Below are 24217 nucleotides of genomic sequence, written 5' to 3' on the forward strand. Positions count from 1 at the left end.
GGAAGAAGTGGCCTGGACAGGTGTTTCTAGCTAGAAGTCCATTTTAGTAAAATTAAATATTCAAAAGTATGCAATGGTCACATTTAAGTGCTAAATGGCGGATAGCACTGGTATTAAAAATTGAAACAGATGCCTTCATCAATTAGCAAAGGCTGGAAAATTGGCTTTCCACTGATGTGAATGGAGGCCACAGCACACATGTTTGGGAACGGCTTTGAAGAATTCAGAAGACCTTGGGCAGAGGCTTTGTAGTACTTGGAAGGCTGTTGAAAAAAGATCTTGAAACCGTGAACTTGTAGGCATGAATAAACTATACTGGAGGTACTGGGTGAGAATAAAGGGGGATAAAACTGGTTCAGTACTGAAAGGTACTTCTTGTACCATGCATCATTGTTATATACTGTAGGATAATATGCTTTATATATATACAGATGTGTTCAAAATAATAGCAGTGTGTTGAAAAAAGTGAATAAAGCTCAAAATCCTTCTAATAGCTTTTATTTCCATACACACAAATGCATTGGGAACACTACACATTCTATTCCAAATCAAAACATGAAGAAAAATATATCAAATTTGTGATGTTCCTCTAAAAAAGTTGAAGAAAACTGAATATTAGACTGTACAAAAAAATAGCAGTGTTTGTATTCTTCTTTACAAACTCAAACATTCACTATATAAACTGAAAAATGTTTGAAGATTTTGCTTTCCTTTGAATCACTTAATTAATATTTAGTTGTATAAGCACTGTTTCTGAGAACTGCTGTACATCTGTGTTGCATGGAGTCAACCAACTTCTGGCACCTGTGAACAGGTATTCCAGCCCAGGATGATTGGACTACATTCCACAGTTCTTCTCTATTTCTTGGTTTTGCCTCAGAAACTGCATTTTTGATGTCACCCCACAAGTTTTCTCTTGGATTAAAATCCAGGGATTGGGCTGGCCACTCCATAACGTTAATCTTGTTGGTCTGGAACCAAGATGTTGCATGTTTACTGGTGCATTTGGGGTCGTTGTCTTGTTGGAACACCCATTTCAAGGGCATTTCCTCTTCAGCATAAGGCAGCATGACCTCTTCAAGTATTCTGATGTATTCAAACTGACCCATGATCCCTGGTATGTGATAAATAGGCCCAACACCGCAGTATGAGAAACATCCCCATATCATGATGCTTGTGCAACCATGCTTCACTGTCTTCACAGGGTACTGTGGCTTGAATTCCGTGTTTGGGGTCGTCTGACAAACTGTCTCCGGCCACTAGACCCAAAAAGAACAATCTTACTTTCATCAGTCCACAAAATGTTGCGCCATTTCTCTTTAGGCCAGTCAATGTGCTCTTTGGCAAATTGTAACCTCTTCAGCACGTCTTTTTTTCAACAGTGGGACTTTGCGGGGGCTTCTTGCAGATAGCTTGGCTTCACATAGGCATCTTCTAATTGTAACAGTACTCACAGGTAACTTTACACCTTCCTCGATCTTCCTGGAGCTGATTGTTGGCTGAGTCCTTGCCATTTTGGCTATTCTTCTATCCATTCGAATAGAATTTTTTTACTTTCTTCCATGTCTTTCAGGTTTTGGTTGCCATTTTAAAGCATTTGCGATCATTTTAGCTGAGCAGCCTATCATTTTCTGCACTTCTTTATATGTTTTCCCCTCTCCAATCAACTTTTTAATCAAGGTACGCTGTTCTTCTGAACAATGTCTGGAACACCCCATTTTCCTCAGAATTTCAGAGAGAAATGCACTGTAACCAGCATGTACAACATTTGCTGCCTTCCTTCCTTCCTTAAATAAGGGCAATAATTGCCACCTGTTTTTCAAAGAATAAAATGACCTCACTAATAGAACTCCACACTGCTATTATTTTGAACATGCCCCTTTCAATTAGTGATTCAATTACACAGAATCAGCAGCATGCATGTCATGACTGTTGGATTTCTATTACTCTACTACACCTGCTAGTAAATTATTTGCCATGTAGAAATATCATTTCTACCAAAAACAGTGATTGATCAGGTTAGTGATGTCTGACTGCTATTATTTTGAACACAACTGTAAATATATACACACCCTACATAAATAAAATATTATATTAAATATAATGCATTACACTTATATAAATTAAACATTATTCAGAGAAGGAAGGGCACTCTGCTTTCTACATAACAGCTTTTCATAAGATGCAATGCTATAACACAAACATACTCAGCAGTATTTTAAAACGAATACTGAACCATTCATGTCACCATATTTAAATATATTTAATCTTTTCATTTTCTTTTAAATATCAAGCAGAGCCCAAATGATGACCTTCATAAAAAAGAATTCACTGTAATGTGTAATAAATCTACATATAATTGATTAGGTAGAGTAGGTAAGAGCTATGTCCTTGTGCTTGCTGCCAACAGTCTTAATAAAAAAAGTCGCTGGCTGAAAAGACCAGATTTAATCACATCTTCATTCTGCAGCAATTGTTTTCTCCTGTGGCATGAACACAAATGCAAACAGATGTTCAAATGTAGGGCTCTCACAGTGAAGGTTTCACTCACCTGCACTGAGCTGAGGTCTTGAAGAATTTGCTGACTGACGTTTTCTTTTTACAAGCATTGTGATCCATTTCTCAATTATGCCATTCCCTACAGAAGTCCACAACGATATACAGTTAGAGGTTTGGATATATGACCTTTTTTATTAGGCAATAAAACTGGCAGACACATGTGTTCTCTAGCATACGATGTCCACTTAGACCAGTGGTTCTCAACCTTTCTAATGCCGCGACCCCTTAATACAGTTCCTCATGTTGTGGTGACCCCCAACCATAAAATTATTTTCATTGCTACTTCATAACTGTAATTTTGCAGTGGGAGGAGTAGTGCCATGTCATTGGTGTCAGTGGAAGGAGTAGTGCCCCATCACTGATGTCAGTGGGATGAATAGTGCCCCATTGTTGGTATCAGTGGGAGGAATAGTGCCCCATCATTGGTGTCAGTGGGATGAATAGTGCCCCATTGTTGGTATCAGTGGGAGGAATAGTGCCCCGTCACTGATGTCAGTGGGATGAATAGTGCCCCATTGTTGGTATCAGTGGGGGGAATAGTGCCCCATCGTTGGTGTCAGTGGGAGGAGTAGTGCCCCATCGTTGGTGTCAGTGGGAGGAGTAGTGCCCCATCATTGGTGTCAGTGGGAGGAGTAGTGCCCCATCATTGGTGTCAGTGGGAGGAATAGTGCCCCATCATTGGTGTCAGTGGGGGGAGTAGTGCCCCATCATTGGTGTCAGTGGGGGGAGTAGTGCCCCATCATTGGTGTCAGTGGGGGGAGTAGTGCCCCATCATTGGTGTCAGTGGGAGGAATAGTGCCCCATCACTTGTGTCAGTGGGGGGAGTAGTGCCCCATCACTGGTGTCAGTGGGGGGAGTAGTGCCCCATCACTGGTGTCAGTGGGGGGAGTAGTGCCCCATCACTGGTGTCAGTGGGGGGAGTAGTGCCCCATCATTGGTGTCAGTGGGAGGAATAGTGCCCCATCATTGGTGTCAGTGGGAGGAATAGTGCCCCATCATTGGTGTCAGTGTGGTGGAGGGGAGAATAGTGCCCCATCATTGGGGTCGGGGGGGGGGGGAAATAGTGTCCCATCGTTGGTGTCAGTGGGGGGAGGAATAGTGCCCCATCATTGGTGTCAGTGGGAGGAATAGTGCCCCATCATTGATGTCAGTGTGGTGGAGGGGAGAATAGTGCCCCATCATTGGGGTCGGGGGGGGGGGGAAATAGTGCCCCATCGTTGGTGTCAGTGGGGGGAGGAATAGTGCCCCATCATTGGTGTCAGTGGGAGGAATAGTGCCCCATCATTGATGTCAGTGTGGTGGAGGGGAGAATAGTGCCCCATCATTGGGGTCGGGGGGGGGGGGGGGAAATAGTGCCCCATCGTTGGTGTCAGTGGGGGGAGGAATAGTGCCCCATCATTGGTGTCAGTGGGAGGAATAGTGCCCCATCATTGATGTCAGTGTGGTGGAGGGGAGAATAGTGCCCCATCATTGGGGTCGGGGGGGGGGGAAATAGTGCCCCATCATTGGGGTCGGGGGGGGGGGGGGAAAATAGTGCCCCATCGTTGGTGTCAGTGGGGGGAGGAATAGTGCCCCATCATTGGTGTCAGTGGGGGGAGGAATAGTGCCCCATCATTGGTGTCAGTGGGAGGAATAGTGCCCCATCATTGATGTCAGTGTGGTGGAGGGGAGAATAGTGCCCCATCATTGGGGTCGGGGGGGGGGGAAATAGTGCCCCATCATTGGGGTCGGGGGGGGGGGGGGGAAATAGTGCCCCATCGTTGGTGTCAGTGGGGGGAGGAATAGTGCCCCATCATTGGTGTCAGTGGGAGGAATAGTGCCCCATCATTGATGTCAGTGTGGTGGAGGGGAGAATAGTGCCCCATCATTGGGGTCGGGGGGGGGGGAAATAGTGCCCCATCGTTGGTGTCAGTGGGGGGAGGAATACTGCCCCATCGTTGGTGTCAGTGGGGGGAGGAATACTGCCCCATCGTTGGTGTCAGTGGGGGGAGGAATACTGCCCCATCGTTGGTGTCAGTGGGGGGAGGAATACTGCCCCATCGTTGGTGTCAGTGGGGGGAGGAATACTGCCCCATCGTTGGTGTCAGTGGGGGGAGGAATACTGCCCCATCGTTGGTGTCAGTGGGGGGAGGAATACTGCCCCATCGTTGGTGTCAGTGGGGGGAGGAATACTGCCCCATCGTTGGTGTCAGTGGGGGGAGGAATACTGCCCCATCGTTGGTGTCAGTGGGGGGAGGAATACTGCCCCATCGTTGGTGTCAGTGGGGGGAGGAATACTGCCCCATCGTTGGTGTCAGTGGGGGGAGGAATACTGCCCCATCGTTGGTGTCAGTGGGGGGAGGAATACTGCCCCATCGTTGGTGTCAGTGGGGGGAGGAATACTGCCCCATCGTTGGTGTCAGTGGGGGGAGGAATACTGCCCCATCGTTGGTGTCAGTGGGGGGAGGAATACTGCCCCATCGTTGGTGTCAGTGGGGGGAGGAATAGTGCCCCATCGTTGGTGTCAGTGGGGGGGAGGAATAGTGCCACATCGTTGGTGTCAGTGGGGGGGAGGAATAGTGCCACATCGTTGGTGTCAGTGGGGGGAGGAATAGTGCCACATCGTTGGTGTCAGTGGGGGGAGGAATAGTGCCCCATCGTTGGTGTCAGTGGGGGGAGGAATAGTGCCCCATCGTTGGTGTCAGTGGGGAGAGGAATAGTGCCCCATCGTTGGTGTCAGTGGGGGGAGGAGTAGTGCCCCATCGTTGGTGTCAGTGGGGGGAGGAGTAGTGCCCCATCGTTGGTGTCAGTGGGGGGAGGAATAGTGCCCCATCGTTGGTATTAGTGACACAAATGATGGGGCACTATTCCTCCCACTGACACCAATGATACTTACCTTGCTGACCCCTGCTCCAGCCTGGGCTCGCTCTCTCACTTACCTGTCAGCTGTCTTCCTTCTCTGGCCGCTCTCCTCTTCACTCGCTCCCTCGGTCTTCTTTGATGTCCGCGCGCTGCCGCTTGGCTCCTCCTCTCCAAGCTCCACCTCCTCGCCGGTGATTGGCCACCTGTGTGCCTCTCCTGAGCTACAGTTCCGGTGGCCAATCAGCGGCGAGGAGGCGGAGCTGCTGAGCGATCTTGGAGGTGTGGCCGGGTGACAGCAGCGTTTCATCCCGCCCACACATCGCCGGAGACTGCAGCGGTGTCTCGGTTCCTAAGACCATCGGAAATATGTGTTTTCCGATGGTCTTAGGCGACCCCTGGGAAATGGTCGTTCGACCCCCAAAGGGGTCGCGACCCCCAGGTTGAGAACCGCTGACTTAGACATTCAGCCTATTATGTAACACAGTGCTTTGAAAAAGTATTCATACCAATTGAAATTTCCCACATTTTGTCATGTTACAACCAAAAACGTAAATGTATTTTATTGTGATTTTGTGTGATAGATCAACACAAAGTGGAACATAATTGTGAAGTGGAAGGAAAATGATAAATGGTTTTCAACATTTTTTACAAATATATATCTGAAAAGTGTGGCGTGCCAGTCAGTACTGTTCAATCACTAGTTCAAAAATGGAAAATTCATGGATCTCTTGATACCAAGACTTAGAAATATTATATAACTGCTAGAAGATTCAGGATCCCAATTACAATAATCCACAAGCACAGCTCTGCTGTTTACAGCCTGAGAAAAACATCTTTAGGGCTGGCCATGTCTCAACCCCACATAGGTATGAATAGGTCACATATTGAGACTGAAAAGATGTACGGTAGGTAAACAACAGAGGAGGCTGCAGCTCTGCTAATGAATCACACTTTTCTGTCTGGCAATCCAATGGATAGGTATGGGTTTGGTGGCTACCAGGAGAACAGTACTTGCCTGACTGCATTGTGTTAAGTGTAAAGTTTGGTGGAGGGGGATTATGGTGTTGGCTTGTTTTTCAGGGGTTGGGCTTGGCCACTTAGTTCAAGTGAAGGGAACTCTTAAGGCATCAGCATACCTAGATATTCTGGAAAATTTCATGCTCTCAACTTTGTGAGAACAGTTTGGGGATGGCCCCTTCCTGTTCCAACATGACTGTGCTACAGTGCACAAAGCAAGGTGCATAAAGACATGGATGAGCGAGTTTGGGGTGGAGGAAGTTGACTGGACTGCACAGAGTCCTGACCTCAACCCGACAGAACACCTTTGGGATGAATTAGAGCGCAGACTGTGAGCCAGGCCGACATCCGACATCAGTGCCTGGCCTTACAAATGCGATTTTAGAAAAATGGTCAAACCTTCCCATAGACACTACTAAACCTTGTGAACAGCCTTCCCAGAAGAGATGAAGCTGTTATAGCTGCAAAGGTTGGGCCAACTCAATATTGAACCCTACGGACTAAGAATGGGATGCCATTAAAGTTCATGTGCGTGTAAAGGCAGACGTTCCAGAACTTTTGGCAATATAGTGTATATAGCTGTCATATTAAATCAACTGCAACAGAACTTTCTGAATAACCAATTCAAAAGTATGCAGATCAGGTGATTTACCTTCAGTATGACTTTTTGGGATCTGCATGCTTTTCTGGGTCAGTGACTCGGAAAGCATTGCTTTTACTGGATTAGCATTACAGCCAGGCAACTAGTATTTTGAGAAGGAGGTTTGAAAAAACAGTTTCTAGATTGCTTTCAGTACATGTTCCCTTTAAGTGACTAGTAATACTTGTGAACTGTCATTAATTGATTCACACAATACCAAGGAAGCAATGGTAGATTTGTTAAATATATTTTACTTATTATCAAAATTAGATTTGGAGCAGCTTTTACTGAAGCTTTAAGGTACCTGTATCATTCCTGTGTGAGACCTCCTCAGATGCTTCTGATGTGATGCTGGTGGTTTCAGAAAACAAAACTTCATTAGATTTCATGTGTGAATATGATTCAAATGTATCACTTTCGTAGTCCAGAACAGGTTCATTGGTAAAAGATTCAAATGAATCACTTTCATAATTCCAGCAAGATTCCTCTGAAGTGGATTCAAATGAATCACTTGAGTAGTTTGCTGTGCTTCTCCCAGACCTGCTCTGTGCCAGTGCTTCTTCATAATCAGGACTTCCCTGACTGCCAGGGGGATGATTCATTACTGCTCTGCAAAATAAAAACACAATATTACTACAAGCAAAAAACAGTTTTACTCCCACCATACACAGGGGCCATGAAAGGGGAACCCTCTGATTAAAGTGCAAAGGTCAAAATAGGGCAAGCACAACAGACCTGCATCAGGGGGCCAATGACTTAAAAACCATCAGTTCAGGACAAGAAAACAACAACAACAATTTTGCTGCTCCTGGACAGTAAGAAAACACAATCAAAACTGAGAGTTGAAGGGTGGGAAGGGTTTTTCACTATTTTGCTTGCGTTTTCTATACAGAGAGGAACCATGAATCATCTCTCATGTTGCTGTCCTAGAAGATGATTGGGGAAAAGAAAAGTTTATGTAAAAATATTAGGAGTATTATACATGAGTGCTGTCAAAGAGCATCAGAGAAGTGGCATTAATTGCAGTAAGTATTTTCTATACAAACTCACAAGAGAACCACATTGATTCTGAGGTAATTTATATTTTAGATCTGGAGGCCTACTCTCGTTTATGTACCCCTTTGAACTAAAAAAAGAAAAAGAAATTATCTACTGTTCTTCACTACTGATTAACCTGGTATTGCAGAAGAATCCTTCCAGCATGCATAATATGAAATTTCTTCTCTTGATCTGTTCTCAGAATCTCAAATAAAAGCTGGCAAATTGCAAGTCTCAAGACACATAGAAAGTAAAGAAAATGCCAAACTTCCACAGTAGCCCTCCACAGGCAAAAAGTTTCAGGACCCCAGCCCAGCAAACAGATATCAGAGGTATACTGTAAATAAGATAGTTTTAAGACACAAGAATCTATTGATACAATTGATTTTTAAGGTAAAAGAAGAGTAAAGCTGCTGAGCAACCAATTCAAGCCCCAACAATATAACATGACTTTCAGAGTGTAAATAATCCTGTAAATTTCCATTTATTGGGGTCCACCAGCTTAATGGTGTAGCAAATGATGCAACAAAGAGAACTACCACATGTTACCAGGGCTTCGTTTCAATCTAGGTTAGAATGGCTGGTGTGTAGGATATCCATGAAAAAACTATTTTCTTCAATACCAGTTAAGAAAACATTCTCAAATCTGGCTTACTTAAAGGCTGTCCTTAGAAAAAAAAAAACACTTTTTTCCTGGTGGCCAAACCAGTTTTCAAATGTAGAGCAGACCAAGGAATGACAACATTGTCAGGTTGAATGCTCTCCTGCCACTACCAATAGATTGCACAGGTAGTTCACAAACACATCATCTGAATTGTTTAGTACTTGTGACATTGTAGTTCTATAGTTTGTAACCTTCTGCAATTGTCTTGAGTATCCAGGTGCTGGAGGAGAAATACCACCACCTTCCTAGGAATAAAAGAAGCTTTGGCTCCTTCAGACCTGAAAATGTGGCTAAACAGTGAATTAAGCAAAGTAATAGTGTAAATCTCTTCCTCAATCCAGATTAGCGGCTCCTAAATAACAGGAGGTTCCTTTTGGGCATCATGAACAATACATGAGCATGAAAAATACTTCTTCCAATCTCAATCCCTGATAAACAAAGCAAATATAGAAGAAGCTGAACGGAAAACTGTAAGGAAATTGGGATCATGGCAGCAGACTTCAGAATATTATTTACTGGGTTGCAGCCAATCTCTTGCTCCCCAAACTCAGAGCATCCAGGTTTCTCTAACGATTCCATAGTGCAGTCAGAGAGAGTACAAGCCTCCAAATGACAAAGCACTGTACATACGATGTTGCAATCTGTAACTCTATATCTGACACTATGTGCATCACCTCATTTCTGTTCTGAAAGCACTCAGTTAATTTTTTTTTTTTGAAAGCAAGAACCATCTGAAGCAATCTACAATGCAATAAACATCTGTTGCCTAAACTGGGCTATCAAGTCCCTTGCTGCTGATTGCTTGCCAAATAAGGGGTCCCTTTTGAAGTGTATTTTAAACAGCCTCCTACACCAACTGTGCTCAGAAAAATCTGCTCCTGGTAGGTGGATTGATGTTTCAGAACAATGCAGGGCTGGTCTCCCATCATCAAACAGCATGCCTTAATAGCAACAAACATCTTGCAATAAAGGATGCAAACACATGACCAGACTATTCTTCTAGAAACAATCTGTAAGGCACGATCCAAGAGGATGTCTTATGACGTCCACCCGCATCATCGAGAGTACTGCTCAGTCGTCATTTTGTTGTTGGCCAGGCAGGAACTGGTTAAAGAAAGCCCAGTCACAACAGAAATATGTAGGTGACCATTTTTGACCTCCTAATTTTAAAAAAGAAATCCAGTATAGGCATAAAAAATATGGTATAAAAAAAAAAAAAAAAAATCACCCATTAGTACACCCTCCTACAAAAAACACTAAACAGTTAATAACCCTCCAGATCCCGGCACACCCCCCCCCCCATGTGAATGAGTATGTGGTACATGGTACTGCTACCCATTCACAAAAAAATGTGCAGTGCGAAAAAAAGACAGGAGACAGTCTTTGACAAGAAAAAGAAAGGCTCCGCTCTCAATGCTGGCTCATGCCATTTGACTGCTCTGCTGACTTGACAGGTCTTAAATATGTAAGGGGTGGGGCAACCCGGTGACATCACATGTGTGACCACACCCCTTGTGATATCATCAACCCAGCATGCATCAGTCAATGACGTCAAAAGGGGCGGGGTCACACGCGGGATGTCACCGCCATTTTTTTTTTTTGGAGTGGGGATTCCCCTCAAAACACATACCAGACCCAAAGGGCTTTTTTTCATTTTTTTTTTTTAATTGCCAGCAATTCTTTCTTTTACATTCAGCTATCAGTGGGGAACCCCGCTGACAGCTGAAACTATAACACATGGTTTTTACTACTAAAATAATGCATGACTTAATAACTCTTGTACAACTCATGTAGTATTTTAGTAGCACTTTTTAGTGAATTCAAACTTTTTTTTTTTTAAATGATATGCGGTATACTACCGCATACTCGAATGTGGTAAAATACTGCTTAGTGAATTGTGCCCAGTAACTCAGATGTGGGCGGCACAGTGGCTTAGTGATTAGCATGTCTTCTGTGCAGTAAATGGGTCATGGGTTCAATTCCCAACCATGGCACCGCCTGCCTGGAGTTTGCATGTTCTCCCTGTGCTTGCGTGGGTTTCCTCCGGGTACTCTGGTTTCCTCCCACACTCCAAAGATATGCTGGTAGGTAATTGGCTCCTGTCTAAATTGTCCTAGTTTCATCCCTGGCCATGCGGGATCTCCTGCATGGTAGGGGTTGGGGAAAGACCTGGCAACCTACCCTGTAAATAATTGCTAAGAGAATTCATGGAAAAAGTTGCTTACGAGTAATGGTTCATGCAATTGCCAAGGGTCGGATATGACTGAATGGATAGATAGATAGAACTCAGATGTAGGCCACTAGCATTACTACTTTACTACTGACTGTAGTAATTTAAAGCTAAACTCCATCTTTTGTTCCACTTTACATAGTTTTTTGGGGCCAAGCTTGTCAGAGAGGTGGATTGATGATTTCACAACCTCTGACTAATTGATACAATACATCAGTTTCTCTGAATGGCTGGGCACAGCTCCAACAGACTCTATTGTGTTCCAGGTCTGATACAAGAAGGTCTTGGCTCAGACCGGAACACAATGCTGTACAGTGGGGATCGAAAGTTTGGGCACCTCAGCTAAAAATTTGTATTAATGTGCATAAAGAATCCAAGGAAAGATGGAAAAATCTCCAAAAGGCATCAAATTACAGATTAGACATTCTTATAATATGTCAACAAAAGTTAGATTTTATTTCCATCATTTATACTTTCAAAACAACAGAAAACAAAAAAATGACGTCTGCAAAAGTTTGGGCACCCTGCAGAGTTAATATCTTGTACTGCCCCCTTTGGCAAGTATCACAGCTTGTAAACGCTTTTTGTAGCCAGCCAAGAGTCTTTCAGTTCTTGTTTGAGGTATCTTTGCCCATTCTTCCTTACAAAAGTCTTCCAGTTCTTTGAGATTTCTGGGCTGTCTGTCACGCACTGCTCTTTTAAGGTCTATCCATAGATTTTCAATTATGTTGAGGTCAGGAGATTGTGAAGGCCATGGCAAAACCTTCAGTTTACGCCTCTTGATGTAATCCCCCGTGGATTTCGAGGTGTGTTTAGGATCATTATCCATTTGTAGAAGCCATCCTCTCTTTAACTTCAGCTTTTTCATAGATGGCATCAAGTTACCATCCAAAATATGCTGAAATTTTATTGAATCCATTTTTCCTTCTACTCGTGAGATGTTCCCTGTGCCACTGGCTGCAACACAACCACAAAGCATGATTGATCCAACCCCATGCTTAACAGTTGGACAGAGGTTCTTTTCATTAAATTCTGTGCCCCTTCTTCTCCAAACGTACCTTTGCTGATTCCGGCCAAAAAGTTCAATTTTAACCTCATTGGTCCACAGAACTTGTTTCCAAAATTCATCAGGCTTGTCTATATGTTCATTTGCAAAGTTCAAACGATGATTTTTGTGGTGGAGACGTAGAAGAGGTTTTCTTCTGATGACTCTTCCATGAAGACCATATTTGTACAAGTATCTCTTTATAGTGGAATAGTGTACCACAACTCCAGTGTCTGCCAGATCTTTCTGGAGGGATCGTGCAGTCAAACGTGGGTTTTGAATTGTTTTTCTCACAATTCTGCGAGCTGTTCTGTCTGATATTTTTCTTGGTCTTCCAGATCTTGCTTTAACTTCCACTGTTCCTGATGACTGCCATTTCTTAATTACATTCCGAACAGAGGATATTGACATCTGAAAACGCTTTGCTATCTTCTTATAGCCTTCTCCAGCTTTGTGAGCGTCAACTATTTTCAGTTTCAGTTTTCTAGACAACTGCTTAGAACAGTGGTTCTCAACCTTTCTAATGCCGCGACCCCTTAATACAGTTCCTCATGTTGTGGTGACCCCCAACCATAAAATTATTTTTGTTGCTACTTCATAACTGTAATTTTGCTGTGGGAGGACTAGTGCCACATCATTGGTGTCAGTGGGGGGAATAGTGCCCCATCGTTGGTGTCAGTGGGGGGAATAGTGCCCCATCGTTGGTGTCAGTGGGGGGAATAGTGCCCCATCGTTGGTGTCAGTGGGGGGAATAGTGCCCCATCGTTGGTGTCAGTGGGGGGAATAGTGCCCCATCGTTGGTGTCAGTGGGGGGAATAGTGCCCCATCGTTGGTGTCAGTGGGGGGAATAGTGCCCCATCGTTGGTGTCAGTGGGGGGAATAGTGCCCCATCGTTGGTGTCAGTGGGGGGAATAGTGCCCCATCGTTGGTGTCAGTGGGGGGAATAGTGCCCCATCGTTGGTGTCAGTGGGGGGAATAGTGCCCCATCGTTGGTGTCAGTGGGGGGAATAGTGCCCCATCGTTGGTGTCAGTGGGGGGAATAGTGCCCCATCGTTGGTGTCAGTGGGAGGAATAGTGCCCCATCGTTGGTGTCAGTGGGGGGAATAGTGCCCCATCGTTGGTGTCAGTGGGGGGAATAGTGCCCCATCATTGGTGTCAGTGGGGGGAATAGTGCCCCATCATTGGTGTCAGTGGGGGGAATAGTGCCCCATCATTGGTGTCAGTGGGGGGAATAGTGCCCCATCATTGGTGTCAGTGGGGGGAATAGAGCCCCATCATTGGTGTCAGTGGGGGGAATAGAGCCCCATCATTGGTGTCAGTGGGGGGAATAGTGCCCCATCATTGGTGTCAGTGGGGGGAATAGTGCCCCATCATTGGTGTCAGTGGGGGGAATAGTGCCCCATCATTGGTGTCAGTGGGGGGAATAGTGCCCCATCATTGGTGTCAGTGGGGGGAATAGTGCCCCATCATTGGTGTCAGTGGGGGGAATAGTGCCCCATCATTGGTGTCAGTGGGGGGAATAGTGCCCCATCATTGGTGTCAGTGGGGGGAATAGTGCCCCATCATTGGTGTCAGTGGGGGGAATAGTGCCCCATCATTGGTGTCAGTGGGGGGAATAGTGCCCCATCATTGGTGTCAGTGGGGGGAATAGTGCCCCATCATTGGTGTCAGTGGGGGGAATAGTGCCCCATCATTGGTGTCAGTGGGAGGAATAGTGCCCCATCATTGGTGTCAGTGGGAGGAATAGTGCCCCATCATTGATGTCAGTGTGGTGGAGGGGGAAATAGTGCCCCATCTTTGGGGTCAGGGGGGGGAATAGTGCCCCATCGTTGGTGTCGGTGGGGGGAGGAATAGTGCCCCATCATTGGTGTCAGTGGGGGGAATAGTGCCCCATCATTGGTGTCAGTGGGGGGAATAGTGCCCCATCATTGGTGTCAGTGGGGGGAATAGTGCCCCATCATTGGTGTCAGTGGGGGGAATAGTGCCCCATCATTGGTGTCAGTGGGGGGAATAGTGCCCCATCATTGGTGTCAGTGGGGGGAATAGTGCCCCATCATTGGTGTCAGTGGGGGGAATAGTGCCCCATCATTGGTGTCAGTGGGAGGAATAGTGCCCCATCATTGATGTCAGTGTGGTGGAGGGGGAAATAGTGCCCCATCTTTGGGGTCAGGGGGGGGAATAGTGCCCCATCGTTGGTGTCGGTGGGGGGTGGAATAGTGCCCCATTCTTGGTGTCAGTGGGGGGGAGGAATAGTGCCCCATCGTTGGTGTCAGTGGGGGGGAGGAATAGTGCCCCATCATTGGTGTCAGTGCGGGGGGGGGGAGGAAATAGTGCCCCATCATTGGTGTCAGTGGGAGAAATAGTGCCCCATTGTTGGTATTAGTCACACAAATGATGGGGCACTATTCCTCCCACTGACACCAATGATACTTACCTTGCTGACCCCTGCTCCAGCCTAGGCTCGCTCTCTCACTTACCTGTCAGCTGTCTTCCTTCTCTGGCCGCTCTCCTCTTCACTTACTCCGGCAGTTCCCTCGATCTTCTTAGATCTACGCGCGCTGCCGCTCGGCTCCTCCTCTCCAAGCTCCACCTCCTCGCCGGTGATTGGCCGCCTGTGTGCCTCTCCTGAGCTACAGTTCCGGTGGCCAATCAGCGGCGAGGAGGCGGAGTTGTTGAGGGATCCCGGAGGTGTGGCCAGGTGACAGGGCAGCGTGTCATCCCGCCCACACATCGACTGAGTCAGAGGAGCGGTGTCTCGGTTCCTAAGACCATCGGAAATATGTGTTTTCCGATGGTCTTAGGCGACCCCTGGGAAATGGTCGTTCGACCCCCAAAGGGGTCGCGACCCCCAGGTTGAGAACCGCTGGCTTAGAAGAACCCATGGTGCTGATTGTTGGGGCAAGGTCAGATGAGTCTGGGCATTTAAAACCTTTGAGATTGACATCACCTGGTCTTCCCAGACGATGATTGAGAACAATCCATGACACTGGCAGGTCTCAGCTTGGCAAAGGGGGCAGTACATGCTATAAATTCTGCAGGGTGCCCAAACTTTTGCAGACGCCATTTTTTTTGTTTTCTGTTATTTTGAAAGTGTAAATGATGGAAATAAAATCTAACTTTTGTTGACATATTATAAGAATGTCTAATCTGTAATTTGATGCCTTTTGGAGATTTTTCCATCTTTCCTTGGCTTCTTTATGCACATTAATACAAATTTTTAGCTGGGGTGCCCAAACTTTCGATCCCCACTGTATGTAGCCTCCATTACATACAGTTTATAAAGCACATGCAGCAGACTCAGATGTTAGTGAGGGACATAGTTCACTTGGGCCAGCTTTTCGGCCAGTGGAACAAAAGATGGACTTTAAGTTTAGCTCTTAGATCGTAATCTCAGCAAGAACCTTCAAATGCAACTGTTTACTGATGCAAATGGAAGGAAAAGACAGGTACATGAATTGGCACACTGCAGTCATCAATGCACATGCATAGACTAGGAAAAAAATGAAAGATAAATCAGGTGCATCTATGAAGGTAATCTGGTATTCTGTTTAGTATTTTAATTGGCACTCTAGCTTGTACTTTTTAAACATGACTTCATAACCATCCTGATTACTTCCTGACTTTTGTCTCTCCAGCTGAGTTGGTACCAGCAGCCTATTAAAGACTTAGATTCACGTCTCCTTGTCACATGACCACACGTCATATTAAGCATTTTGTTTCATTCATTTGAAAAGGCTGCCCTTCAAGCAACAAACAAGCTCCTGCACCTTTTTTGGGTGTAAAGCATTGCACATTTTTTGCTACCTGCAAAAAACGTGTTTGCTGGCCACATTTGGGGTTCCATTAACTTTTAATGGCACTGAAGTAGGACATTCATTTTTTTGCGTGTTCTGTGAGCACATAGATGTAAATGGAGCCTATCAACTCCATAAGAAGTGAAAACCTGCAGACTTCCTAGAGCCAATTTGGAACTGGAAAGTAACAAAAAACCAAGAAGGCTCACCATACATAAAAATGACTTGAAAACATTCACAAACATTCAGTCATCTTTTTACTGCCTAATATTCTGCAGATGATTACTCTATGTATTCTACTGTACAAGTGAAATAAGGAGATAAAGCACTTAGGGAATCATTTCAGAGGTTTTAATTTTTATCTTGTCAATGAAGATACATAGCACAGCAGACTAATTCTATCATTCTTCTATTTGATTTTTTTTTAATTTATACTAAGAACAGAGGCAACTTGAACATATCAGCAGAAACACCGCATGTAGGAAATGCAATCCTCCCTAGGGCTGTTGTCTGCTTTCCAAAACCATGTATTAAGAGCCTACCTGTACAAAATTCACAGTAGTTTCATTTACAATTGTTTTTAATATGGTCTCCTGAATTATTATCTATACCTAGATGGTTAGAGCGCTCACATTATCGCATTCCCCCAAACCATAAAGCTGCTTTCACACTGAGAAGATTTTGAAGCGCTTTTCCGTTAGAAAAAGCGCAAGAAAATCTGAAGAAAAATGCTTCCCTATGTAGGTTCTCACAATGGTCTGTTGCGCTTCCATTGCAGAGTTAAATATCATGCTTGCCACATTTTTGGGGCATATTTGGTCAGTTAAATAAAATGCAGCAAAAAAGCACCACCCCTTTGAAATACATTGAAAACGTGGCAAAAACACATCACAAAATGCACCTGTGTTGAATTTTTGATACGGTTTTTGAGTCACATGTCCTGTGAAAAAAACACTGTAATTGCTGTAAAATCACGGCAAAAACGCATATGCATTTTTACTATGGATCAGTGTGAAAGTGCCCTAACTGAAGCTTGGACCTGTGGGCAGACCATCCCAGGAGCAGACATATGTCAAGTATAAGAATTTTTCTTAGTATGTTGATTATAAAAGCAGCAGGGTAGGGGTTGAAACAATAAATATAAAATAAATATGTCTGCTTTAAAGGGAACAACAAGTGGCAAAATGTTTTTACCTTAATGCAGTGAATGCATTAGGTAATAGAGTTCTACTTTTAGAACCACTTTAAACAATCAAGGTAAATCAGAATTTTTTTTTAACAATTAGATTTTTATTGAAAAAAGTTAGAAATGTTTCCATCACAATAAATCATAATATAAGGGATTACATATACCAGTAGTTTATAACAAGTGGGCCTACTTTATTGGTAAAAATGTCACCCAAAACTCTTTCTTGTAGCTTATTAATAAACAGAAAATGCTATATAAAAGTTGAACCCCCAGCAATAACTTTATAAGTGAAGCCCAGACCCCTTAACTTATAAAGTTATTGCTGGGGGTTCAACTTTTATATAGCATTTTCTGTTTATTAATAATTATACATCATCAGGGGTGAGGGTGTTGATGGTGCTGTGGGGAGTTGAATTTTATTATTCATTCATTTATTTATCTAGGAAGTGGTTTTATTTTATATAACTTTCTTGTAGCTACGGATCAGACCCATGCAGGGGACAGAATGTACTCCGACTCTATACAAATTTGCTTCCATGAATTTATTTTTGTATGCTGTTGAATGGCCTGCTTTTAACTATAAAGTTTTTCAATTGGTTTGAGGCCAGGACTTTGATTTGACCATTTCAAACTACTGAGGGAGAGTTCAGCCAAGCATTTGTGATACTTTTCTGATACTGTAGTTCCTTTAAAAAGTACTTTGCCTAATTCGTGAAAGCCTGGCAACAGTTTCAGTAAGGGTTCGTTCACACTTGGCTGTTTTACCAACGCTTGCCAAACGCGTTTGGCAAGCGTTGGTCCGGCGTTTGCGGAGCGGTTTTTAATGCGCCGCATGCGCAGTTTAGAGGCGGGTGCTAGGCGTTTGCCAAGTGTTAAAAACACCCAACAAACGCCTATAATGAAGTTTGAATGGTGTTACTGCTCCGCAAACGCCCCGCAACCGCGTCGCAACCGCACCGCAAACGCCGGCCGGGGCGGCACCATAGACTAGAACAGGAGGCTTCAACGCCTCCTGACTCGACCAGAGGCGTCCATTTTGCCGCAACGCAAACGCTCCTGTAAGAACAGCACCATGTGCTGCAATGTGCAGAATTGGCAGAGGCGTTTGGGAAGCGGTAAAAATGCTTCCCAAACGCCTCTCTGCCGCCTGCACACAACGTTAGTGTGAACGTAGCCTAAGAGTACTAACTCGTATGACAAAATCAGGTAGTTTTTATTGGTAGTTCTTATTTGTGCCACTTCACAATGTGGTGCTATGAAAGTGACAAATTCAAAAATAATTACAACCTTTTTGTAGATGAGCAAACTGGAAGTAATTAAAATAATCTCTAAGTTGGTGTACAGAGACAAACCAGAGTTACCAGCTTTTACAGAACTATAATAATACATGTTACCGCCTTGTCCAATACGTTTACTGGTTTCTGGGATGCAGGCCGCCAGCACCTTAACAACTAATGACAAAAGACTGCACACAGACAATGGGAACAGCCTGATGGGGATTGTGAGAGATTGGTTCCCTCACTGTCAGAATACAATAGAGAAGTGGGGAGGAATCCTTTATCCACCTCAAATGTTTGGATGAGGGACTAGTTTTTTTCATTCAGTCCATTGGCAAAAAAGAAAAAAAAAAAAAAAAAAAGGAAGAACAATGTATGGAGAGCTTTAGTTACCTTGTAACTCAATTTCTAGGAATCTTCCAGGATGGCCAATCAGCCTACCAAACAGGTAACACATCATCCACCATTATTAAAAAAAAAATGATTTATATATCTTTTGACATCTATATTATAGAACACCTCCTCTTTTTTGTTGGTTAAATTTGCACAAATTGAAGGCATAATAATCTCTTGGGACTTGTGGAATGCTGTCACAACCTTGGATAAGAGTGCTGAATATGGTTTCAAAATTATTTTATCTATGAGTATTACACAATATAGTTCCACTATACATAGGGCTTGAACCTTACTCGCACACTGAAACTAAGGATACCAAGAGTACCATTTTGAGTGTGAGGATTTTTAAATAAGCAGTTTCCAGTTTTAGGAACCCCTAAAGCACAGTTGAAAGATTCCAGAATGGGAAGGTTTTTGGGGCTGCAGGTCTGGATTCTGCTATAGAGGTAGAAATATTTTTATCAGTGGCTCCAGATAGTAAGAGTGCTGATATCTGAACTTTAGGCATGCTGCTTACAGTGGAGGATATACAGTCAGGTCCATAAATATTGGGACATCGACACAATTCTAACATTTTTGGCTCTATACACCACCACAATGGATTTGAAATGAAACAAACAAGATGTGCTTTAACTGCAGACTGTCAGCTTTAATTTGAGGGTATTTACATCCAAATCAGGTGAACGGTGTAGGAATTACAACAGTTTGCACATGTGCCTCCCACTTATTAAGGAACCAAAAGTAATGGGACAGAATAATAATCATAAATCAAACTTTCACTTTTTAATACTTGGTTGCAAATCCTTTGCAGTCAATTACAGCCTGAAGTCTGGAACGCATAGACATCACCAGACGCTGGGTTTCTTCCCTGGTGATGCTCTGCCAGGCCTCTACTGCAACTGTCTTCAGTTCCTGCTTGTTCTTGGGGCATTTTCCCTTCAGTTTTGTCTTCAGCAAGTGAAATGCATGCTCAATCGGATTCAGGTCAGGTGATTGACTTGGCCATTGCATAACATTCCACTTCTTTCCCTTAAAAAACTCTTTGGTTGCTTTTGCAGTCTGCTTTGGGTCATTGTCCATCTGCACTGTGAAGCGGCGTCCAATGCGTTCTGAAGCATTTGGCTGAATATGAGCAGATAATATTGCCCGAAACACTTCAGAATTCATCCTGCTGCTTTTGTCAGCAGTCACATCATCAAGAAATACAAGAGAACCAGTTCCATTGGCAGCCATACATGCCCACGCCATGACACTACCACCACCATGCTTCACTGATGAGGTGGTATGCTTAGGATCATGAGCAGTTCCTTTCCTTCTCCATACTCTTCTCTTCCCATCACTCTGGTACAAGTGATCTTGGTCTCATCTGTCCATAGGATGTTGTTCCAGAACTGTGAAGGCTTTTTTAGATGACGTTTGGCAAACTCTAATCTGGCCTTCCTGTTTTTGAGGCTCACCAATGGTTTACATCTTGTAGTGAACCCTCTGTATTCACTCTGGTGAAGTCTTCTCTTGATTGTTGACTTTGACACACATACACCTACCTCCTGGAGGGTGTTCTTGATCTGGCCAACTGTTGTGAAGTGTGTTTTCTTCACCAGGGAAAGAATTCTTCGGTCATCCACCACAGTTGTTTTCTGTGGTCTTCCGGGTCTTTTGGTGTTGCTGAGCTCACCGGTGCGTTCCTTCTTTTTAAGAATGTTCCAAACAGTTGTTTTGGCCACGCCTAATGTTTTTGCTATCTCTCTGATGGGTTTGTTTTGTTTTTTCAGCCTAATGATGGCTTGCTTCACTGATAGTGACATCTCTTTGGATCTCATCTTGAGAGTTGACAGCAACAGATTCCAAATGCAAATAGCACACTTGAAATGAACTCTGGACCTTTTATCTGCTCATTGTAATTGGGATAATGAGGAAATAACACACACCTGGCCATGGAACGGCTGAGAAACCAATTGTCCCATTACTTTTGGTCCCTTAATAAGTGGGAGGCACATATGCAAACTGTTGTAATTCCTACACCGTTCACCTGATTTGGATGTAAATACCCTCAAATTAAAGCTGACAGTCTGCAGTTAAATCACATCTTGTTCGTTTCATTTCAAATCCATTGTGGTGGTGTATAGAGCCAAAAATGTTAGAATTGTGTTGATGTCCCAATATTTATGGACCTGACTGTAAGTATTTGATCCTCTGCTGATTTTGAATGTTTGCCAACTCACAAAGAAATGATCAGTCTAAAAATCGAATGGAAATGCTTGTCTAACAAATGATGCACTGATTTGCATGTTCATGAGGGAAATAAGTATTTGATCCCCTTCACAAAACATGACTTAGTACTTGGTGGCAAATCCCTTGTTGGCAATGACAGAGGTCAGACGTTTCCTGTAGTTGGCCACCAGGTTTGCACACATCTCAGGAGGGATTTTGGCCCACTCCTCTTGGCAGATCCTCTCCAACTCATTAAGGTTTGGTGGCTGACGTTTGGCAACTCGAACTTTCAGCTCCCTCCACAGATTTTCAATCGGATTAAGGTCTGAAGACTGGCTAGGCAACTCCAGGACCTTAATGTGCTTCTTCTTGAGCCACTCCTTTGTTGCCTTGCCCATGTTTTGGGTCATTGTCATGCTGGAACACCCATCCACGACCCATTTTCAATGCCCTGGCTGAGGGAAGAAGGTTCTCACCCAAGATTTGATGATACATTGTCCCGTCCATCGTCCCTTTGATGCGGTGCAGTTGTCATGTCCCCTTAGCAGAAAAACACCCCCAAAGCAGAATGTTTCCACCACCATGTTTGACAGTTGGGATGGTGTTCTTGGGGTCATAGGCAGCATTCCTCCTCCTCCAAACACGGTGAGTTGAGTTGATGGCAAAGAGCTCGATTTTGGTCTCATCTGATCACAACACTTTCAACCAGTCCTCCTCTGCATCATTCAGATGTTCAGTGGCAAACTTCAGATGGGCCTGGACATGTGCTTTCTTGAGCAGAGGGACCTTGCGGGCACTGCAGGATTTCAATCCTTGTCGGCATAGTGTGTTACCAATTGTTTTCTTGGTGACTGTAGTCCCAGCTGCCTGGATAACATTGACAAAATCCCTGGGATGATTCCTCACGGTTCTCATGATCATAGACACTCCATGAGGTGAGATCTTGCATGGTGCACCAGACCTAGGGAGACAGTTGTTTTGTGTTTCTTCCATTTGTGAATGATTGCACCAACTGTTGTCACCTTCTCACCAAACTGCTTAGCGATAGTTTTGTAGCCTAGTCCAACCTTGTGTAGGTCTACAATCTTGTCTCTGACATCCTTGGACAGCTTTTTGGTCTTTGCCATGGTGGAGAGTTTGGAATCTGATTGTTTGATTGCTCCTGTGGACAGGTGTCTTTTATACAGCTAACAAAATGAGATTAGCAGCACTCCCTTTAAGAGACTGCTTCTAATCTCAGCTTGTTACCTGTATGAAAGACACCTGAAAGCCAGACATCCTGCTGAATGATAGGGGATCAAATACTTATTTCCCTCATGAACATGTAAATCAGTGCATAATTTGTTAGACATGCATTTCTTTTAAATTTTTTGTTGCTATTATGCCTCTCCGTGTTACAATACACCTACCATTTGATTTTTACACTGATCATTTCTTTGGAAGTGGGCAAACATTCAAAATCAGCAGAGGATCAAATACTTATTTCTTTCACTGTAAATGGTCCTTTTCTGCGCCATCTTGAAAAAAAATCTATAATCATTGGAATGAGAGGTCTGCTCAAAGACACCATTTAGCCATCAAATAAAGTTTTTCCAAACCTTTACATGAATAGCAAATGTCACTTTCTTCCTTCTAGTCAGCAGTGTAGAAATGACCCTGTCCGCATATCCTTTCCTTCTTAAAATTTCCCCTTCAATAGCCATGCTGAAAGTTTCGATGCTTCCAGATGCAGGTGCATTTCTACTCCTTGCTGAAGAAGAATCTTCTTGTTGAGTAGTTTTAAGAGAGGTCCTATGCTCATTTTATGGAAGGCAGTAAACCAAGACCTTTGTGGCCAATGCAGAGTTTTTAAAAATTAATATATTTTTCAAACGCAATTTTTTTGGGAAAAAAATACATTTTAATGATTAAAAAAACCCCACAATATATGTACCCCAATTTTTTGGAAAATATGAAGTTATGCCAAGTAAATAGATACCCAACATGTCATGCTTTAAAATTGCACACATTCATGGAATGGCGGTCTATTTCGGTTTTCGGCCAAGAGCATTCTGAACTTTCAGTTTCGGTGCACCACTGCATTAGGGGTAACTTACACTTTAAATGAAATATTAGTTACTGGGTTTGGTTCCGCCTTAACAAGTAATCATGACTAAGAATGGAGATGAAGTCACTGAGCAGTGCTTGCTGTACTGAACAGCCACACCGCCCACTCGACAGAGGCCGAGGAGCCACACCGCCCACTCGACAGAGGCCGAGGAGCCACACCGCCCACTCGACAGAGGCCGAGGAGCCACACCGCCCACTCGACAGAGGCCGAGGAGCCACACCGCCCACTCGACAGAGGCCGAGGAGCCACACCGCCCACTCCACAGAGGCCGAGGAGCCACACCGCCCACTCCACAGAGGCCGAGGAGCCACACCGCCCACTCCACAGAGGCCGAGGAGCCACACCGCCCACGCCACAGAGGCCGAGGAGCCACACCGCCCACGCCACAGAGGCCGAGGAGCCACACCGCCCACGCCACAGAGGCCGAGGAGCCACACCGCCCACGCCACAGAGGCCGAGGAGCCACACCGCCCACGCCACAGAGGCCGAGGAGCCACATAACAGAGGCCGAGGAGCCACACAACAGAGGCCGAGCAGCCACACAACAGAGGCCGAGGATTCACACTGACCACAGAACATGCATAGCTCAGCCAGGCTGGAATGTGGGCACACTGTGTGCTTTCCTTCATCTGTGTGTTACAGATCAACTACCCAGACACAAATGTGACTTGTAATCTCAGGACTACAGTACTTACAATCAGATGTGGTCCCCAGCTACCTCGTCACCCTCCACACATCAGTCCTGCTGTATTGAGTCTCCTCCCCCGGCAACAATCCACCGTCTCCCTAGTTACAGTGTGCACCGCTGAAAAGGGTCCCTGCTGCAAGGAGATCGGGGAATTTAGTTCCTAGTGAGAAGCGTTCTGCAGGATTTGTTGGGGCTGACTCTGATGATCTTTATTGATCTTCCTTGTAATGCTGACCTGTCTTATTAATTAAAGCACATTTGCTATAGATGTTTTATTTAATTATGAACATTTGCAACAATCCAGCCGTCTGGAGAGATTAAAGAGATTGTCACCAACTTGAAATGGTTCTAAAAGCAAAGAGTTTCTTTTTTTATACCACATGGCAAATAGCTTAACCATTTCAATACCGTGCAATTTTACACCTTCCTGCCCAGGCCAGTTTTCAGGTTTCAGCGCTCTCACACTTTGAATGACAATTGCGCGGTCATACAACACTGTACCCAAACTAAAATTTGAT

The 24217-nt window shown here is 44.4% G+C and overlaps 1 protein-coding gene across 5 annotated transcripts in view; it reads right to left on the minus strand.

Moving 5' to 3' along the window:
• CUNH8orf48 (chromosome unknown C8orf48 homolog) overlaps positions 1 to 23824 on the minus strand; it is a 42502-nt gene extending 18678 nt beyond the window's left edge. For 4 of the 5 annotated variants that reach the window (XR_016313908.1, XR_016313907.1, XM_089685185.1 and 1 more), the window contains exons 1-3: positions 23707 to 23824; positions 7362 to 7666; positions 2552 to 2638 (exon numbers count right to left, since the gene is read on the minus strand). Coding sequence is in view for 3 of the 5 variants with exons in the window: in XM_089685185.1 (XP_089541311.1) it covers positions 2552 to 2638; positions 7362 to 7659 (385 nt within the window). In the remaining 2 variants the exon portion in view is untranslated. The remainder of the gene's footprint in view (positions 1 to 2551; positions 2639 to 7361; positions 7667 to 23706) is intronic. The other variant, XM_089685184.1, reaches the window with a different exon arrangement.
• Between the last annotated feature and the right edge of the window lie 393 nt (positions 23825 to 24217).

This window comes from Staurois parvus, unplaced genomic scaffold (assembly GCF_062004578.1).
Source record: "Staurois parvus isolate SC_StPar_1 unplaced genomic scaffold, SC_StPar_1.0 ptg000365l, whole genome shotgun sequence".
NCBI lineage: Eukaryota > Metazoa > Chordata > Amphibia > Anura > Ranidae > Staurois > Staurois parvus.